Source organism: Aureobasidium melanogenum, assembly GCF_000721775.1.
Source record: "Aureobasidium melanogenum CBS 110374 unplaced genomic scaffold scaffold_17, whole genome shotgun sequence".
Taxonomy (NCBI): Eukaryota; Fungi; Ascomycota; class Dothideomycetes; order Dothideales; family Saccotheciaceae; genus Aureobasidium; species Aureobasidium melanogenum.
Window position 1 is genome coordinate 383,318 of NW_024470069.1, and position 19,791 is coordinate 403,108.

The window sequence follows — 19,791 nt, forward strand, 5'->3', positions numbered from 1 at the left end:
CTCGTGAACAGCCCATGTCTGGGCTTCCAAGCATGATAGCGCATGCTAGACAAGGATGTATCGCATGCAAGTACAATGCAACATGCACGAATGGCAGCGCTCGGTTCCCCACGATTGTTGTGGTTGACGCGGCAGAGCACCAACCGTCCTCTGCATCTTTTTGGGTGGGAGGAGGGCGTAAGCGTAAGCGTTTTCTGCCACTTTGACAAGGATTAATATGCGCAAGGCGCGCGAGCGTCTGACGTGACTGCCCGTGTCCGTCCGTGTTTGTTATTTTGATTAAGGTCTGACATTTCTTGTCTTCTCTGCACATCTGTCAAGATTCTTGTGACCTTTGCGGACGACGGCACCTATTTCTCGACCTTTGAGACAGAGCAAACACAGATGGCGCCAAAGAGATCAGCCGACGAGACGAACGAGGGCGCTCAGATGCCCGTCAGCCCGCGTAGCAACAACAGTGGAGACGAGGCGATCTTAAAGGTCGATAGCCCCAGCGAGAAACAGATCGCCGAGCTTGTTGCTTTGGAAGAGAATGCGCTCATGGACTCGGCCGACGACTTGGAAATGGACGAGGAGGAAGCTGTGGACGATGAGGACCTTGGAAGGCCATACAAGCGCATCTGTCGCGGACGTGAAAGTGCGCTTTCTTTGGCCATGACCGATCAGATCAAGAAAAGGTAAGCGCGAACGTGTGCTTGTTTTCTTGTGCATCTTTCTAGTCTTATCAGTATTGGAAGGGGACGGCGCCTACCCCGAAGGATGTGTATCATGACATCAAAAATCGCGTGCGTTCTGATGCTACAACAATGAAGCTAATTCATCTATGCCTCTCAGCACATTCTCAAAACCCATCCTCGTTCGTGTCGGCAGCTTAACAAGCAGTCAAGACTTTCATATCCATGCCGCCCGCCTCGCTGCCTCGTCGCCCTACTTCGCCGAGCTCCTAGATAAGCAGATTGAAGAAGATGCACCTCTAGAGCTACTCGAAGACGACCCGATAGTCTTCCAACTATATGCCCACTATATTTACGATAAGAAGAGCATCACATCTCTGGACCTTACCGCTTCCAACGCAGCTCTGGACTCACGATCCGCCGCTTACGACACATATATCGATTTACTGCAAGCATACATCTTTGGCGAGAAAGTGCAAAACTCCGACTTCCAGAATGAAGTCATGAATCGCATTTTGCAATGTATTGGCAACATGCACAATGGCAAATCGCCAAAGGCGTCGGCTCTCACTGACAACAAGGACGATCTTCCTTCGGCATCTTCGTCTGAAAATATCGTACGGCCACTTATCGAATTACTCTACCCATCACTTCCACCTGACTCTATTGGAAGAGGCTTGGTGGTTGAAACATTTATCGTACTCTGGAGTCACTCGGACGTGCTGCAGAATTTTGTCCCTGATGTCAGTAGAGAGCTGCTGACAGAGATTGCCGAGATGCTGTTGAGTGGAGACAAGGATCATATTCGCGATGCTTGGGCTCAGGCAATCGATGGCGATTATTCTTACTACCATTCTGCCAGATACGATGAGCACTAAGTGCCATTTTCGTGTTTGCATGACACACCACTTTCGATTGGTGCAGGCTGCTGGTTCACGCGTGTGCGTTACTTTCTTCACTTCTTCATTTTTCTTCTTAGATGCATACGTCTTTTTTTTTTTCCAATCATATAATGTCTGTCATTTGGAAGAGGTTGCACGGATACGGTCTGATCTTTTTTTTTTTTTTTTTTTTTTGGATACTGGTTTCTAGTTACGACGTCTCACGAATTACAAAAGATTGATCAGATAGTTCGAGATTCCGATAGACCTATGCGATTCCTCTAAGATCTATGTTTACTCACGCAGGAATGATCTATTCTAAAAAGGCATATCCATGTCCAAAACGTCTTCCTCGTCTTTCTTCGCAGTTGCATCCTCAATGGGAAACGCATTGCGGATGAACTGTATAACAGCTGCAATGTCCCTATCACTTGTTGGCACAGTATGCGTGCCAGCATGTCTGATAACCATGCCCTTCCCACCATCAGCACATCGTTCCGCAAGCGCCAACGACTCACTCTCCTCCACAATAGTATCCATACTGCCCAGAACATGCAGTATCGGCGTATGAATCTTCGGCTCGTAAAACGCAGTATACGCCTCATGCTTATTCAACAACCCCGAAAAGCAAACCCCAAACCTCAACGGTGGATGTTGCAACTCCTTGATCTCCTGCGGGTATTTCATACCTCCTTGCACCTTCCCAAATGCCTCTTCTCGGCCAGGTTCAAGCAGAGAAACCACCATAGCAGCCAGAGCAGCACCTTGACTGAACCCCATAACTCCATCCATAGGACCAAATTCTTTAAGCACTTTTGCCACTTGGTCGATACCGACATCTACACCTTCTTGAAGTTGACCGCGTTCTCGCAGTTTCCACCATCCGTTTGCGTCTTCTCTGACTTCTGCTCCGTTGAGATCTGCAGAAGAGACTTTGAAAGGACCGGTGGGATAAAAGAGGTCGATGCCATTGATGGGAACTTCAATTTTGATGGGTAAACCGGCAAGAGATTTCTCAAGTAGTTTTTTGATGCGTTGGGTTTTTGCTTGGAAAAGAGGGCCAGATTGTGTGTAGCCTGGTTTTGGTATCAAGTTAGAATTGCATTCTTGTTATGGATGTGATGTGCATAGTTTCTGACCATGCAACATGAGAATCTTCAGTCTTCGAGATTTGGTGTTTGTGGATTTTGAGTTAGGAGGCATATTGAATGAGAATTGAATTGTGGTATTTGTTGATTGTCTTGTCAGGTAGAAGAGCAGGTCGATTTGTGGTGTTGTAGTAGTAGTCGACACCGCACTGACACTTTCGCCGTCCAACGGGCTGTCACTTCCTTTTTTGGATTGATAGTCTTCTTTGCCATGACATGACTCCAAGGCCAATACGTCGCGATTTCCATCAGTCATAAGAAACCTGCACTAATGAGGTAGACCTCAATGATATACTCGTAGCCATCGCTCTCGGGTAGGAACGTTCTACTGTCGTGTGTCACAGAATGCGTGGTTTTTGCGGTCCTGCTTACAAAGTCGGCGACTACTCAACAACATAAAAAGATCAATCTTTGCTTTCCGCTAATGACTAACACTCTCTACCATGTTTTCTCTGAGCAGCATGCATCGCGTCACACCATCACAACTCCAGCATGCACAGAGGCTTAAATGTATTCACCTCACCACTAATCTTCTACGATCGAGGGCAATCTCACCACTGATACCTTTTACCCTCAAGCTGCATCAGATGCATACTTCAGAGAGAGATTGTAGACTCTATAGCAGTGCTGTCTCTACAAACCCTACATCATCATCAGCATTACCCAAACATGCTTTCTGGACTTGTCGAGGAACCTGGAAAAGAGCAGGCATCAACACGTTTCGATGCCTCGTGGGATGCACGCTTGGAGATTTTTCTGCACTGTGGGCCCTGCAAACATACACGCCGGATCTAGGTATGGGCAGTATTATGGCTCTGTCGAGTAAGTCATCTCATTTACGTCCTCTCCTCCACACCCTTCCAACTGCTAATCTAGAACTCTTCAGTGACATCGGGTCTGAGCACCTCCATTATCCTAGAAACAGCTCTTTTGTATTGGGGCAAGGACAGGCTACCTCTCAACACAGCCTTCAACACGGCAATGGGCATGAGTTTCATCTCCATGCTAGCCATGGAACTAGCGGAAAATGCTGTGGACTTTCATCTAACGGGTGGAGTTGTAGCATTACAAGATCCAAAGTTCTGGGGCGCTGCTATGCTGAGTGTGGTTGCTGGTTATTTGGTACCATTACCCTGGAACTACTATCAATTGAGGAGATGGGGGAAGGCATGCCATTGAAGGGGCGGGTGAGTAAAGAGAAGAAAGGAGAAGAATGCAATTATGCAAGGAATAGTCCTGCCTTTCCAAATCAAGACAACGCCATGCAAAAGGAGAAGAAAGATGGATATACAAGAAGAAAGGCTCTTTCTCTAATATTCGCTTGACGAAAACAAAAACCAACAGGAATAGCTCCTCTCATGAAGTCCTGTAGCCCAATTCGTTCAGCCTCTTACAAGAAGGCATTTTGTAGTTCCTGGCTTCCTGTAACTTCACCTGATCGGTAAAGAAGAAGCCTGAAGCCTGCTGGTACATGTCCTGCCTCTTCCGTTGCTGGAACTCACATTCGCTGGACAAAGTGTGCACATATGTCGTGTCTGCTTTCTTATCCAGCTCTTTCCACTTCCGCGCCGAGATATCCGCTACCTCGCGCGGGTCGACATAGTATGAAACTCCGAAACCAGAGCTGGTGTGGTGTTGGGTGTATGGCGGTGAGGGCTCTAAGCGTACGGAAGGACCTGAGGGTGTACCGTTGCCAGAGAAGAGACCTGAGAGAAGAGGGAAGATGAAGAGGAGGAGTAGCGGGAGGAGGGACTGTAGTGATTGAAGAAGGGATGGAGGCGGTTGGTTGGGATCTCTGGCTGCTTGGGGTCGTCGTCGCGGTGCGCCGCCGCCGAATTGATGAACACGTACTCCAGGGCCTCCGCCCATGTTGAAGACAAAGCCTGGGCCGTCGAAAAGGCCACCTCCTGTTGTTTTGGTTAGTGGTTGACTTCTGGAGAACGCCAGAAATAGACATACCAAATGGACCTCCGAACCCACCACCACCCATACCCATGCCACCGCCGCCGAAGAATTGACGGAACAGATCTTCTGGACTAATCTCATCATCAAACATGCCACCACCACCAGGACCCCTCCTCGTAGCACCACCGCCAGAAAAGGGACTTGCCGAACTAGCACTCGCACCCTGGAACCTGCTATCAGGATCCCCTCCAAAGCGGTCATACTTTGCTTTCTTATCCGAATCACTCAGCACAGCAAAAGCGCGAGCAACCATTTTGAAAGCCTCATCTGCACCAGTGTAGCCATTCTTGTCCGGGTGCGTAAGCAGACTGAGTTTGCGATATGCTTTTTTGATTTCTGATTCTGTGGCTGTTGTTTTTACGGATTCGAGGCCCAGGATATCGTAGAAGGCGGTGGGATTGCATTTGCGGACGCGCACGACGGCGGCCTTTTGGTCTGCAGTAAAGGCGCGGCCGCTGCTGCCGTCGTGGTGCTCGCGCGACTTTTCCGATGACATTGTGATGTTGTGGAAAGGAGTAGGAGAGGCGAGTACCCCCGAGGGTGTATCGGAGACTCTGATCGACTGGCGGGAGTGAGTTGGTGTCCTGAAGGGCGTGAAAGTGGATAATTGGCCTCAATCAGCAGCGCTGCGTTGCGATTGCGGGCCAAACTGGCGCAACACGGAGCGAGGACAGGGTCACTCTTCAGGTCTTGGATGTGATTGGCCTGCCTCGACCATGACGGCATTTCCAGCTTTGATATTCCTAGACCATCTCAAGCACTCTTCTTTACAACAAACATACCAATTCACACACGTCTCAACATGCCTATGCCAGGAGCCGACAAAGTCCCTGACACCAAAGAGGGTGTCCTCACCTACATGCGCGCATGGGGCGGTACGTCCTCTCTCCCATCCTCTACCAATCCCACCATACTGACCCACTCTTCCACTAGAATCCTCCGTACCTCCCACCGCCCTCGCAACCCTTATTACAGCCCAACACTTCCGCCCCTTCCAAAAGCTGCCCATGCTCTTTGTCCCCGTCCTTCTCTTCTCCTCATACCTGAACTTGAACGGCTTCCCGGTAGACTCGGCTGGTGTGACTTCTGCTTGGAGCGCTGCATACTTGGTTGTCGCCAGAAGGAGAAAGCAGGCCTTTTCCAGCAAATTTGGCGCTAGAGGTGCTATCAGAGGTCTTACGCTGGGTCTCTGTGCTGCAAACGTTGCCAGTGGTGGTCTTGCATACATTTTTGGCAAGAGAGAGGCCAGGGAAGAGTGATCGCGTGCTATGCTCGAGGGAAAGATTCACATGCTATATCGAGTACCAGCACATGGAATGGGGAGACTCGGTCCTCTACTATAGTTGAAGCCAGAGAAGGAGTCGCCTTCGCGTGACAGATTTGCAACGACCAGCGTCGATGATTGTATGATTACACTTTTCAATGGAGAAGGTGCATCAATGAAAGAGAAAAAAGTACTCTCTGTACATTCAGTATTTAGCTACAGCTAGCTATAGTTATGCGCCTAACTTCGCCTGCTCATATCGAGCTTGCCCAATCCTCCCCCGATCCCATGTGGTATCAAGCAGAAAAAATGATTTCATCAAAGCTTTTGTCAAAGACGCGCTTTTGTTAAGGGTTAAAAATGATAAGTGGCTCAGATCCGATGTCTTTCTCAATTGACGACTACTGCGCCGCAATCGAGTGCCCGGTCAGCCCATGGCTCTTCACAGCCATATGCTACGCGCCGACGCTTCCTTTCTTCTCCATTGGAGGCGACATTGTTATATGTGGTCCAGGTCTTTGCCTGTAGACTGGCGACTTCTGCTGCCATGCTGTTGCTGGTGCAGTCCTCATCGTCCAGGATAATTGGCATTGCCTTGGTACCTTCGTGCTTATTGAGCAGCGAGCTTGTTCTCATCTGGAGGCGATCTCGTCGTTCTTCCTCCTCCGAACCAGAGATAAGCTCTTGGCTACGTTTGACCGCTCGGCTGGCCTGGGGCTGAGCGTCATACGCGGTTAATTGTTGCTTAGAAACTGAAAAAGCAGTATTTGATTCCTCGACGGAAATTTTGACCATGCGGTCCTGCGTGTAGGAGTTGTAGGAGCCCACTGAAGTCACTGACGAAGCAGGTGACAAGCGAGATACTTCCGACAACATCGAGGCAGGGCTAGACACAGAAGAGACCTGGCTGCCGAACGATGAACGACGGCTGAGCTTGCCGACTATGTTGCACATCTCGACACTGCCAATACTCGCTGCAGGAGCCAGGGCAGGTGGAGGCGTAGAACGAGGAGTTGGCAAGTAGCTGACGCCCAAAACGGGAGTGGGAGGTCTGACTTCTGGTTGAGGTTCGAGGTATGATGGCAACGTGTTGTGCGTTGCAACTGGTGACTCCGATCGTTTGCGATCAACAATCTCTGTTGCAGCAGGCGCAACAAGTTCCAAGTCAGGTGTGAGTCGAGGGATAATGTCCTTCCATGTCAAAGCGTCCTCGTTGGGAGAGTCAGTGACTCGACTCTGTCCAGCTGGTGGAGGAGCCTGGCCAGGGGTGTAGCGCAAGACAACTTCAGTCCAACGCTTGAACAGGGGCTCAGGGAGGTGTAGCTTCCAGTTAACCGCCTCGAGGAAGGCGCGTTCGTTAAGGTTGATCTCAGCAACCTTGAGTCCCGACATCTTGCTCCATGCCTTGGCAGAGTAGTTGCGATCCTGCAAGTACTTGGACGCGAGGATCAGAGCGGCAAGGAACATGCGGCGACCACATTGCAGGGCACGAACCGACGGCGAATCGACCGACTGCTGCATGGTAAAATCAGACTTGGGAACACAAGGCATGATCAGGACAAGATAGTACAAAGCCACCTGCAAGGTAGAGTAACTTGTTCTGGATCTGCGAAGTGTCTCCTCGATATACCTGCGCAAGGACAAGACACCACCAGCCTGAGGCTTGCATGGGGCGACCGACAAGGGCCAGATGACTTCTACCATTTGAGCGGCAGAGTCTATGATAGTTAGCCTGGTTTGAACAGAGTGAGAGTGAAGGTTAAGACATACCGACAAGGCCATCGACAAAGGTAGCCTTGCGCTCTTCTTGCCGTACGAGAGTTGGAGGCTTTTGCAAAACATGTCCCTGACTACGGCGAGGATGGCGACGTTGTTCAGGAGGTACAGCGTTGGAGCCGCTGTGCGACGAAGGAAGTGTAGTGGAAGAGTATGTGTGTAGCTTTTCGACCTGAGACGAGATCGATCGACCACTTGTGGAGGAAAGTGTGTGTAGTCTGTCGAGCTGGGAGGAGATCGAACGACCACAGAATGATGCATGACCGAAGTCCATGTTGTGAGGTAGGTAGTGTGTTTGGTGTTTGAATGAATTGTAGAGGTGTCCGGAGAGAGTAAACCGTTATGATATGACAGAAGACCAGTCTTCCAGTCAGCAGCAGTACGCGAAGGCACCAGATTCAAATGATGACTCCTAGTGCACTTGTTTCCGTCTAGGCAGAAAGTGCAACAGGAGTAGACAGCGGTTGGCCCTGTCGGGGCTTTACCACATGTACGAGCCCATCTCTTGAATCTTGATAACGTATTTCGAGTAAGAAGCGACTGGAGTGATAGCAAGCGAGGATCCAATAAGCATAGCTGCCTTGAGCGGCGAAAGAGGCGACAACGAGAGAGATTTAACTTGTGCGCGCCAGAGTCACAGCCAGTATGACAAATGTGTTATTGCAGTGACGTGTATTGGTTGTTGTTGTGAGTTGAGGGTTTAAGCGGCGATAAGGTAGGTGTAGGCAGGTGAAGCCTAGGGTGGTGGAGAGCGCGGGCGGAGAAGGGCTCAAAGAGATGACTAGGCAAATGTAGAGAAAACACAACCAAGACCACTCACGACAAATATCGGAGTAGGTGATGGATGGTAGCAAGGGGTGGAAACAAACAGGATATAAGTGGAATGATCAACCAAGGTGTGAACAAGAAAAGTGACTCAAGAGGCGAGTGGCGATATGAGCAGGCAGGAGCGAGAAGCGGAGGAAGCAACAACTGCCTGAAAGCAAAGACAACGCAATTACTCACGCGCGACAAACGATTCCAAAATTGGTTCTTTGTCTGCGTGGTGACTCGACGTGTCTAGTCAACCCTCTACTCGCGTGCAACGACACGAGCGTTCTTGTTGATTTGGTCCTTCATTATTCTTGCGGTGAGTTGTAAAGGGAAGAGCTGCGATGACCTGGGTCAGAAGCCTGGGCAGGTGTGACTCTTCGAAGCCTCCACGTTTCTTTCGCTCCGAAGGCGCTCGATTCCGCCACTTGCGCCTCTCTGGCCAAGACATGACGCTTCAGCAATCTCAAGACTCCAAATCTCGACCTTGCTGACCCTGTCCATCCTCGATGCTGGATGCACACCTGCAGTTCGCCTTCCACTTGTTGAGCGAACATGATGCCCACCATCTTCTGTTCTCTGTCATTACCAATTTCGTACCAACTGGGTAGGTCTTGAGGCGGACCGAATATCTAGGCAGCCTTGCCGTCAGCTTCCTCTTGATCATGATCGATCACGGTTGCCTGCCCTACAAACGTCGCGTCAAAGGTCAGCCGACGGCATATGGCGGGGGTGCGCCTATCCGTTTTCGGGCATCATTTGAGATCACGCAGTCTGCAAAGTAGGGAAGCCGCTCGTCACGGAGGGTACCACCTCCGTATCATTGCAACGTTGTAAACTCAAATGTAGAAGCCCGCTGGAAGAAGTCTCGAAGCTTTTTTTGAGTCACAAATTTAATGCTTTGCCGTTCTTCGTTCTGTTCGCTGAATCGTCGAGGCTCACTCGCAGAACACTCGTTGTTTGCCGGCTGTCGCCATGCAGTAGGCCTCGATACCGGTGATGGCCTCTAGATATATCATGCTCTCGGAGTCGAGTATGGAAGTTTGTACCATCACCGTGATTTTGTTGGCAAAGACAAGAACCCTCTTTGTGCCCTCTGCATGAAGAAGTCGTTGTTGAGTAATGCGATCGCTGGACGGAGTCGCAACTTGCGCTGGAATTCGAGTGGCGCAGGCGCAACCAGTATCGCCCCTTCATCTCTTTCAGACTCGCTTGCTCGTACCTTGCTCGCTCGCCTTTCCAAGGCCTCGTTCGCTCGTCGTCTTGTTTCCAGGCCCCCGAAGACTACGGAGCAGGCTCCTATTCCGGAAATGTCGTGTATGTATTGAGCTTCGCGTCCGTGCACAGTAATCAGCCAATCAACGCACTGTGTCCCACGTGGCTGGCTCATCTTTACGTAAGTCTCGAACCTGAGGCATGGTGAATATCGCAGCAAGCTGCTCGATGATTCCATCTGCAGGCTGTTTAGTAGTTCGTACCACTCAATAATTTCATTCACAACAAAGACACCTCTGCGTGCCTCCAGCAAGAACAAAATGGGTTGTTTCCTCCATAGACAACAGTCACCTTGAAAATGTCTGTATGCATTTTCTAAATAGATTCCATGACGACATGATATCAAGGCCTCACGACCACCGCACAAAATTTCAAGCCACCATTCATGATGGCTAGCATACTGACCATCTTGAAATCATGAGCCAAGCGACAATAGCGCTTACATATGATAAGCTGGTCAACCGGATCGTGCCTGGGCCTCAGAGCTTGAGCTATTTCGTACCTCTGGTGATACTGCCAATCGCCTTCTCCATACCACCATGGATTGCGTCGAAACAGGCGCTATGCGCTGTTGCCTTGCCTCTAATCACCGCCTCTCTCGTACACGCCTGGACTGTCATGGGCGGTATGGACGTCATTTCATTTGACATGCTGCTTCACAGCTATCACCTGCTCCTCTTCAATGACCCGCGCCGGCACTTCCGTAGGATACTCGCGAGACCAGCCACCGCAGAGAAGACTGGGACACCGGAGCTAGCCAGTCGCGATGGCAAGGATGAGTCAACAACACCGCAATATGTCGAACAGGCCTATCCTGCCAAGTGGAGCGAGAGGCTGCCTTGGATTGGAACACTGCTCATTTCGATGCGTTTCGTGGACTGGAAGATTGGTTCACCGTCGCATGACTCTAGACAGCCAGATCGATGTCCGATTCCGCCAAGTCATTCGCGCTTCATACTCATAGCTATCTTGCGCACGCTAAGTGGTTACGTCGTGATGGATCTGACGTCTGCCTGGACGCAACAAGATCCATACTTTAAGACTTTTGGCGTAAGTGTCGATTCGCCTTTGCCACAACATGACCTCTTAGGCTTGTTGCCACCACGTTTGATCAGGTGCACAATCATGGCACTTCAAGTATGGGCAACGGTTGGTCAGCAGTTCCAACTACCATGCACTCTGCCAGTAGCTTTGCACTGGATGGGCTATCTTCCAGATGCGTGGAGCCCACATCTTTGGCCAACCTTCTTTGGCAGCTTCAGAGCAATGTTCTCAACCTCCAACCTCGGTGCAGTGCGCAACTTCTGGGGACGCTACTGGCATCAAACCTTGAGATACTACTGTTCAGGCCCAGGAATGTGGCTTGCAGGTTTGTTGCACTTACCTCGTCGTAGTCATAGTCGCTACATGCTCATCAGCGCAACTACATTCTTCTTTTCTGGTATCGTGCATATCGGTCTGGTACCACCAGACCCTATGTTTGCAATCAAATCCGCGAACCAAATTCGCTGGCTCATCTTGTTATTCTTCTGGTTGCAACCAGTAGGCTTTGCATTCGAGACGGCTGTATCAGTGGGTTTGCGTCGCATGAGCACACCCAAGCCAATCTATACCATTTTGAACATTTTGTGGTTTGCAGCATGGTGTTGTTTCGTTCTTCCTTTCTTGGGAGAAGCAGGTCGCAATCTAGGCTACTGGCGCGTATGGCCTGTGCCTATCAGTCTATGGCAAGGCATCACTCTGGGCAAATGGCTGACGTGGTTTTGAGCATTATGATGTATGATCAAGTGTACCATAGAACAAATGCTATCCTGCCCACACTTCGCTTCCTGTGTCCTGAAAGGGAAACCTTGGTGGCGGTCTTATCCCTTATCTCTCGAGCCGATGCTGCGGTGTCACGAAGAGGACTAGTGTAAACTGTGACCCTGTCTCGACCAAGCGTTTCAACTTCGAGTATCTCCTTGTATACACAAATTTGTTGAGCACGAAGCCAGCTGTGGACACGCATGCAGCTGTCTTCGAACTGATCTGCGTCCATAAAGTACTGAGCAGATTATATTCCTTCGGTGGCGGGTCCGATCTCTAGATGACTACATTTGACGGCCATATCAACATCGACCAGCAATCTAATTACTCGCAGATGAATTTCCATTTGTAAACTGTTTTTTGATTCGGAAACATGATCTAGATCGAGTAGCCGTACTCTCATGCAAAACAAGCAGAAACACCATGCGATGATTGATGCAAGCATGCACGCAAAAGGGAATAAAATGCAAACTACAGACCAGTCGACAAGACACAAGACATTACTTTTCTCCTATAAGTTTCTTGATCTATGCAAAGTAACTCTTCCACAACACACCCTCCAAGTCTTCCAGTTGTTCGGGTTGGAATACCTGCGCAAGTAACGTTAGCAATCTGCTGGCTCGACCCTAAGTAACAAGTATCATTGCTTACCTTGAGATCCACGTGCCAGGTATCTTGTCGCACCTTCCTGAACTCACTCAAAATAGTCTTTACAGCTTTGCCTACAACCCCAGGGTCGTTTGCTGCCCTCATAGCAAGTGTAGCCAAAGCTTCGGGCAGCCACTGGGGAGGTGGACTGGCGTAGGGGAAGGCTTGTACGAGCGAGCCGAGACCAAGGACGGCAGCGTGGCGAGTAATGACGAGGCGGTTCTGTTCGGGCGTAGGGGTACCTGGAGGTCCTGCATTTCTGCCACGCTTCGGCAGAGGGTTGTTGGCAAGCAGCTCTGTGAAGTGTGCCTTCAACTCTGTCACAGCTTTGTCACGGAACTCAACAGGTGAACAACGAATCATGCCAGAGATAGTCTGAGCTGCCCCAAGGCGGACTTCAAGCTGTGTATCATGCAGCATGTCTCTAACACTCTTGAGAAGGTACTCGCGGCGTGAAGACTCCATGATGAACAGATAGCGGAAGTAAAGCACCTGAATATTGATCAGTGTACGCAGACGCTGGTGCCATGCAGGGCTGGTTCTGCCAATCTCGACGAGACTCTTTGCAAGAGCCTCATCCTCACCCTTCCGATGAGGAATGTTGGGGAATTGCTTGAAGACACTCCATGCATGTGATTGCAGCTCAGGATCCTCCTTGACATCCATCATGTTGAGTAGTTGTTGCATGAAAGGATCGGGCAAGAACTCTATCAATGAAGTACAGTCGTAGTTATTGACTGTGGACTCCAGCCAATATAGCACGGTCTTGCTAGCCTGTGTGTATGGTGTCGGAGTCTGAATACCAGGAGGTCGTTCTTGACGCCATTTCTCAAGTCTCTCAAAGACATCCTTGATAGTTGCATGGAACTCGTCCGTTGCTTGGAAAGGCCGTGTACCAATGGACGATGCAGCCTTCTGTGTTTCCATGAGTGTCTTGACATCCTTGTATCCCTCGTAGTAGCGACTACGGTATATCGATGACAGGGTATTACCAATGTTTTCGCGAACGCCCTTGTAGGGGTGGTCGAGGTGTTTCAAGAAGTCCTCGAGAATTGGCTTTTCCTTTTGGAAATGCCAGCCAAAGGTCCCGATGACAAGCTGCAGAAGAGTTATCTTGGAACTCTCTTTGAAGGCAGCATTGGTTGACATATCAAGTCTGAAGCTGGAGAAGTAGTCGACGAGAGGCCAACATCTTCGGGGATCCCTTGCACACCCAGTAAGAGTCAAAAAACTGCTCCAGTATGACAAGTTCTCTGGAGTGAGACCGTCCTGGAAGACACGCTGAAGAAGAGGGAACACAAATTCCCAGACCTTCTCCTTCACCTTGGGTTGACAGTCCTCTGCAGCGTTAATGAGAGCACCCATGATCTCTGCAGTGGCACGATGTTGGTGTTTGTCACTTCCGTCGCCAAAGGTGGCTTTTGTAAGGTCGACTACATCATCGAATGTTGCCGGTGTGAGACCAACCATGACCAGGTCCAAAACCCAAGACATGACTGTGCAGTTTGTTGTGCGGAAGCGATCTTGAGCATCGCGGGGTTCTTGCTTCATATAGTCAAAGAAGACTGATATCCATTGGCGATCGATGTGCTTGCCGATGCGTTTGCGTGTTTCAACTTCCACCTCATCATAATCAAGCTCGACAGCATGGTTTTTGGAGACGCGCATCACCTTGTCCCATACCAGCCAACCGGGGTACTCAGCATCAACATAGTACTCAGCCTCTGGGCGTGAGAAGGCGTCTAGGTACTGCTGGGTCCAGTTGGGATCATCCGGATTAGTCTTGACAATCATACGATCGGGTGGGAATTGCTTGTCGAGAAGGTAGTTCTCGTATTTGTGTTCGGTCATGGATCTGGTCTGGATGAGACTGCAGATAGCAAGCAGCGCGTTTGCGAAGAGTACACGCAAAGAAGGATGCGAATCAATCACACCTTTCACCACCAAGTCAAGCATGCCATCCGAGGCAATAGTCTCGTATCGATAGTCGAGGCCAATCACAAGGGCTGCGACACGCTGAGCCTTGCGCCAATGTGAGTCTTTGATCATTACAACCAACTCTGAAGAAAGCTCAGACTTCTTTCCTTCAATCAGCATTCTGCGTTGACGGATGCGGTCCTGCTTAGGAGGAAGCAGCGCCTTGGCATCTTCCAAAGAAGTCGCAACCATCTTAGACTTGTCAGAAGGCTGAGTGTTGCTCTCAGCTGGCCAAATATTGTCAACAGTCTTCTCGTCCAAGATGACCATGCGATCTAAGGCTCTGCACATCGAGTGTACCTGGAAGTTGGCGTTGCTAACGAGCTTCTGGATACTCGGCTTGTCCGTCTCTCCTACACGAATAAACAATCTGATGAGTCTTGGAGTAAATTTCCAGTTGCGCTCAATGGGACGAGCTAGACTGCCAAAGAGCAGAGAGAAGACGGCACCCTTGATGCGTGAGAAGTCCGTCTTGTTGACAGCATCCTCCAGAGCATCCAGGAGGGGAGGGATGATGAGAGGTTTGGCACCAATGATACACTGAACAGCCGACTCGGATGCGGTCTGAGCTGTGCGTCGGATATCTGTGTAGACAGACACACTAGACTGAGCCAAATCGAGTAGGAGTACCTTGTCAAGGTCTGATGCTGCGCGAGGAGACTCGTTGTACCTCAATCTTTGGAAATGGTACAAGTTGGCACGTCTGGCAAGAAGAGGTCGTGGGTAGGCCTTGCGCGTACCACTGAACTTATAAGGGTGAATGTCTGCCGAAAGAAGACGACTAAGTCTGTCTAAGACGTGAGCAGATCTCTCAATACCAATATCGATGAACCATGAGCGATAGGCTGTGTAAAGTGCGTTGAAGCAGAGGACATCGTCTTGCTGGTGTTGAGTCAGGAACTCGTGCACACGATGTAGTGTCTCGCCAGTAAGACGACGTAACTTGTGCACTGCTTCGTAATGAGGGCTGCTAGTCTGGAGTGGATAGCCAGTAGGATAGATGAAAGTCTTGCGAATCTTGTCATCGTCGGGCTCAGCCAGATCATTCGGGCTCTGCTGCACCTCCTCTTTGGGCGAGATACTGCCATTCACTTCGGTGTCGTGACCACTAACAGGAGTGACGGACTCGTCATCTGAACGGAAAAAGCAGGATATTCCCGAGATGAGCAAGCGCAGGAGGACCAGGTTACGAGAAACCTCATCTGACCAATCCTTGCCGGTGCCATCCCTCTTCACAGGCGAATCGTCACTAGTCAGAGCATTGAGCGCATCAATCGATCGCTTGCCTTGGTACTCGAAGATTCTCACGGCGAAGTCTATCTCAGCTTCCTTAGGCACATGCCACTGGACTTTCAAATTCTTTGGGTCTGGTAGCTTGGCCCAATCACTCGGCTGCAACCCCTTCTTCAGATCTGCCTGATCGTACAAAGAGTAGTCGGTAGTGTAGGTGACAGTCAAGTTGAGCAGCAAATGGTGGACAAAGTTAGAAACATGAACGAGAGGGATACCCTTGCACTTGTCCTGCATGTAACTTGCAATGTCGAACAGTTCATCCTGGAAGTCAAGCACGTCGGAGCCCACGTGAACTACACACATGCTCAGCAGACTGATGTTCCATACAAGAGCACGATCGCGAGGAAGAATCTCGGAACCAGAAGTTCTGCTCGAACCAGCACCGTTCTCGTCGATCTCTGTCCTGATGCTCGAGATCAAGTCAGGCAGAAGTCGGCTCAAAGCCTTCTTGGGAGAGACCTTGACCAAAGTATTGCAGATGAACGCCATAGCATCACGAGCTTGGTGCACGACATGGTTTGTGACAAACTTGGCAATTTGCTGCAAAGCAATGTCGTAAAGTTCAGGCGACAAAGCCGCAAGCAAAGGGGCAAATGCAGCTGGCAGAGTGTTGACAACATTCTCTTCAGGTGATCCGCTCTTGACGCGAGAAGCATCGGGCAGATTCTGGAGTAAAGTGAACACACGACCAAGGAAAGCGATCAGGAACTCAGCGAAGCCAGCAGTTGATGATCGAAGAATGATTTCCTCATCTTCGTCGGTAAGCTCGTTCTCATAATCCAACTCAATCTTAGAGCCTTCAGTCTCGAAGCGATCGACTTGCTGCGTGATCCATTCGACTGCAGTAGCTGTACTTCCTGACATAGGCTCGCCGTCTGAATCCGTTTGAGCACTTTTGGTGAGGTCGTGTAGTGGTATGTTGTAACAAACAGCCTGAACGAAAGAAAGAGAATTCATGGTCTTGTCAAGGTCATTTGCATCAATACCAGGAAGAGCGAGGCCGAGTAGAGTGGTAAGATGACATCTGAAACCCTTTGTACGAGCGATGATTCTAGACAGCATTTGAAGAGCACGGATAGACGAAGTGGTTCTGTGCACCTCAACCAGACCTTGCATAGCAGGATAGATTCTTTGGAGAGCACCAGGAAGAATCAGATTAGGTTCAAGGAAAGCCAGACATTGCAATGTGGAAAGTGCGTAGTTGACAGCAGTACCGCTCTTGGAGTAGATGTTCATGAAAACGACTTCTCTCAAGCACAAGACAAACCGCTTCCGTAACTCAGGTGTCAGCCTGCGGTCAGCAGGCATCTTGTATTCGCCACTCTCTTCTCTATTCCAACGCATTACGAAAAAGTCTGCGAGATAGTAGACGAGTTGTGAAAGCGTCTTTGTCCAGGCGCCCGTATTTGAGGGATGGAAGAACGTCTCGATGCCCTGAATAAGACCCTCGAGTTGGTGTAGGATGGATCTCCCGTCTTTTACGTCAAGACAGGCCGGTGAAAGGGACATGATAATCCATCTTGCAATGCTCCTAGAAGCAGGATGCTTGCGAGGATCACGCTCCAGAAGCGCAGACAGACCTGCACCAAGATCAATATTGATGTGGTACGGTGACGAAGCCTGGCCAACGGGGATCTCGAGCAATCTTAGGATGGACGTGAAGACCATCGATGTCTGCTCAGCGGTGTATATGCCGTGTTCACTGAATGGTACGTGTTCGACGGTGAGACAGTCGCGCGACAGTCTAGAGAACATGTCGAGGAAGCGTTGGTCTGTGAATGTCGAGCGGTTGATTATTGACCACATGTGGAAGAATGTTGGTAGGTAATGTTGAGGTTGAAGCTCAGGTTGGTTCGGCGGAGGGGCGTGAGTGGGAAAGAAGAGGTTGAGCAGGCCGAGCACAACGAAGGCGCTTTCTGAAGGCGACATAGAGAAGAAAGGGAGGAGTTCATCGAGGATGGCGGGGATTTCTTTCGGGTCGAAGAAGAGCTGGGCGAATGTGCAGATCTTTGTGAGTGTTCGGATGCTGCGCTTGCTAGAGAAGGTGTTAGGTGTCGCGAACTCGCCAGGTAGCACGAAGACCTTGATCTCTTGGTATAATGGCCTCCAGTCAAGTACTAGGTCGTCTATCGGCTTCAGGTAGTGGCGGCGCTTGGTCAAGACCATAAACATGCTGGCAAAGCGCTCAGCGACTGTGTACTCAAGGCCTGGCGCTAGAGCAAGTTCATAGTAGAGCTTTGTCAAACTGATGCGCTGTTGACGACTGAGGTCGAACTTGAGCGACAGCCAGCCGCGAATCTCTTTTGTCCAGTGCACCGCCCCCGGCACGAAGTCGCCTGAACCAACTGCAATGTATAGGTGCTTGATCATCTCATCCACATCTTGCTGTCTTTGGTCCGCCGTTTCGGTCTCGTAGGGCAGGTATTTGGTGTAAGGGAAAACGCGAGGGCGAGTTCGACTCGATCTATTGTCAAGACCATCGGGCGTTGTGGTTCTTGACATGTCGGCGCTGGAAGGGTGGTTGCTGTCATTGTTGACATCGAGCATATCCAGATCTCTGCCAGATGGCTTGTTGTGGGCGTGATGGCCTGGACCGGTGTTGGTGACCATGTTGAGTGATTCGGCGGGCTGTCTACCACTTCATTGGAGGGCGAAACGCTACGAAGCTGACGTCGATGTCGACGGAATGCTCACACGACCCGGAGACGTATACAAAAGTCGTGAGGGAAGAGAAGTCTTGTATGAAGTGGTCTAGCCTCTCTCTGCAGGGAATTTGCTTGTGTAACCAGTGTCTAGAAATGATAATGAAGTCGCCCCTTTGATGGATGCGATGTTGTGCACTTGTCTTGGGTTGTTTCGTTGCCCGATGCTGAAGCGGAGCTCTGGCCTAGCACAGAGTCAGTTTGCCGGCTTTTGTCTAATCTCCGTTGATCACCAAGATCTCGAGGCGCGTAAACGCGTCCACGCAGGAACATGGACAACACACCTAACGATGATATTTGGTTAACACACGATCTTCTAAATCTTTTGAAAAACCGATCAGAAAGCTGTCAAAAGCTCAGAACATAAAGGACGACTGTGTTTGCTGAGGAAACGCTCGACTTAAATCCTGCTCATCCTTCCAGGCAGTAACACGACTACGCACGCAGCCTCCGTGCATACACTTTTTCCACCACTGTTTATCTAGAATCCTCAAACACAGGACATACAACTTCCGGATCTGGTCCCGTATTTTGAGAACGTCTCTTTCGATCTGGTCATATTTTCTGTCTTTTTGTTCCACTCATCTTTGAACAATAAGACAGCAATCATGGGCTCATATTACAACATTGATGCCATCCTGACAGATGCTCAGGTATGAAAAACACAAGACACATGATGCAAACCGTGGCACTCACTGCCTATCAGAAAGTCCCTTGCACATTCGAACTCACAGTTCCCAACATGGGATATCTGCAGGGCAACCCAGGCGAAGACGTGCGTATCCTTCTTTCCATCATCTCATGCTCTTGACCTGCTAAATCTTGTCTCAGATAAAACAAGGATCTAAAGTAGAATTACCACTCTGGTTAGCCGAAATGCTGGCAGTAAGCAACCCTTCTGGCAATTCATCGCTGGCGACATTGGATCTACCTCAAGCACTCTCCCAACGCGTCATGAATGCACTCAAAGCAGACCCAAAAACAGTAGATATACGAGCTCAGGCACAACATTTCTACAATATCGGTGCACGCATGCTCGAGCTGTTTGAAGAGGAAGAAATGGTTGATATCTTGACAAATGTGAGTAGTCAACCAGGCCCTCTCACGAATGATCATAATTTAATTTCTCGTATGAGCAGACATTCAAGCAACGTGCAGCTGAGATCTCAGACCAAGCGCTAAACTCACGAAGTGCATTGGGCGAAGGTGCTGACTTTGCGAGGGGCTTGGATGAAACCGAGCGACAATGTAAGTGTTGATGCCCAACCCAAGACGGTCCTTCTAGAGGTTAATCTATATGTCCTGCAGTATTCCGCGCCGCCCATGATAGCACCCATGCAGTGAAGAAGTGGTTAGAGACGGCTCAGAATTCTTGATGTTGCTATGAGGAACATCACATCTGAACCAAAAAGAGTCTTTGAGTCAGGACATCAAACTCCGCGCGCAGCTCCAAGAATACGGAGCCGCGACGAGCCTCAGGTCAACCCACATCAGCCATGACTTGTAGCACCCCAGAGTTCTCAGTACCATGCAAGGCTAACATACCGCTACAGACCAAGACATATCAGAAGA

General features: G+C 49.9%; 9 protein-coding genes across 9 annotated transcripts; 5 read left to right on the plus strand and 4 right to left on the minus strand.

The window, feature by feature from the left end:
* Positions 1 to 75: 75 nt before the first annotated feature.
* On the plus strand, positions 76 to 1,552 carry M437DRAFT_67759 (uncharacterized protein; the record flags this gene model as incomplete). Its single annotated transcript, XM_041024997.1, has 4 exons — positions 76 to 183; positions 322 to 677; positions 720 to 785; positions 835 to 1,552. The coding sequence occupies 4 exons, from the start codon at positions 76 to 78 to the stop codon at positions 1,550 to 1,552; spliced, it is 1,248 nt and encodes a 415-aa protein (XP_040878013.1).
* A 321-nt stretch (positions 1,553 to 1,873) lies between these two features.
* On the minus strand, positions 1,874 to 2,758 carry M437DRAFT_52847 (uncharacterized protein; the record flags this gene model as incomplete). Its single annotated transcript, XM_041022428.1, has 2 exons — positions 1,874 to 2,631; positions 2,695 to 2,758. The coding sequence occupies 2 exons, from the start codon at positions 2,756 to 2,758 to the stop codon at positions 1,874 to 1,876; spliced, it is 822 nt and encodes a 273-aa protein (XP_040878014.1).
* Positions 2,759 to 3,146: 388 nt separating this feature from the next.
* M437DRAFT_76949 (uncharacterized protein) lies at positions 3,147 to 3,882 on the plus strand (the record flags this gene model as incomplete). Its single annotated transcript, XM_041026716.1, has 3 exons — positions 3,147 to 3,213; positions 3,361 to 3,525; positions 3,590 to 3,882. The coding sequence occupies 3 exons, from the start codon at positions 3,147 to 3,149 to the stop codon at positions 3,880 to 3,882; spliced, it is 525 nt and encodes a 174-aa protein (XP_040878015.1).
* A 177-nt stretch (positions 3,883 to 4,059) lies between these two features.
* On the minus strand, positions 4,060 to 5,164 carry M437DRAFT_53023 (DUF1977-domain-containing protein; the record flags this gene model as incomplete). The annotated part of the gene is made up of 2 exons (XM_041022460.1): positions 4,060 to 4,610; positions 4,663 to 5,164. 2 exons carry the CDS (start codon positions 5,162 to 5,164, stop codon positions 4,060 to 4,062), a joined length of 1,053 nt encoding a protein of 350 aa, XP_040878016.1.
* Positions 5,165 to 5,470: 306 nt separating this feature from the next.
* On the plus strand, positions 5,471 to 5,927 carry M437DRAFT_76951 (uncharacterized protein; the record flags this gene model as incomplete). Its single annotated transcript, XM_041026717.1, has 2 exons — positions 5,471 to 5,543; positions 5,602 to 5,927. The coding sequence occupies 2 exons, from the start codon at positions 5,471 to 5,473 to the stop codon at positions 5,925 to 5,927; spliced, it is 399 nt and encodes a 132-aa protein (XP_040878017.1).
* A 1,253-nt stretch (positions 5,928 to 7,180) lies between these two features.
* Positions 7,181 to 7,636, minus strand: M437DRAFT_24553 (uncharacterized protein; the record flags this gene model as incomplete). The annotated part of the gene is made up of 1 exon (XM_041019073.1): positions 7,181 to 7,636. A coding segment is annotated over one exon (456 nt), but the record flags the coding sequence as incomplete, so codon positions are not given.
* Positions 7,637 to 10,411: 2,775 nt separating this feature from the next.
* M437DRAFT_53238 (uncharacterized protein) lies at positions 10,412 to 11,560 on the plus strand (the record flags this gene model as incomplete). Its single annotated transcript, XM_041022493.1, has 1 exon — positions 10,412 to 11,560. One exon carries the CDS (start codon positions 10,412 to 10,414, stop codon positions 11,558 to 11,560), a length of 1,149 nt encoding a protein of 382 aa, XP_040878019.1.
* A 566-nt stretch (positions 11,561 to 12,126) lies between these two features.
* M437DRAFT_52876 (uncharacterized protein) lies at positions 12,127 to 18,019 on the minus strand (the record flags this gene model as incomplete). Its single annotated transcript, XM_041022434.1, has 2 exons — positions 12,127 to 12,189; positions 12,251 to 18,019. 2 exons carry the CDS (start codon positions 18,017 to 18,019, stop codon positions 12,127 to 12,129), a joined length of 5,832 nt encoding a protein of 1,943 aa, XP_040878020.1.
* An 808-nt stretch (positions 18,020 to 18,827) lies between these two features.
* M437DRAFT_76958 (putative GINS complex subunit Psf3) lies at positions 18,828 to 19,595 on the plus strand (the record flags this gene model as incomplete). Its single annotated transcript, XM_041026718.1, has 5 exons — positions 18,828 to 18,872; positions 18,926 to 18,994; positions 19,051 to 19,299; positions 19,359 to 19,467; positions 19,528 to 19,595. The coding sequence occupies 5 exons, from the start codon at positions 18,828 to 18,830 to the stop codon at positions 19,593 to 19,595; spliced, it is 540 nt and encodes a 179-aa protein (XP_040878021.1).
* Between the last annotated feature and the right edge of the window lie 196 nt (positions 19,596 to 19,791).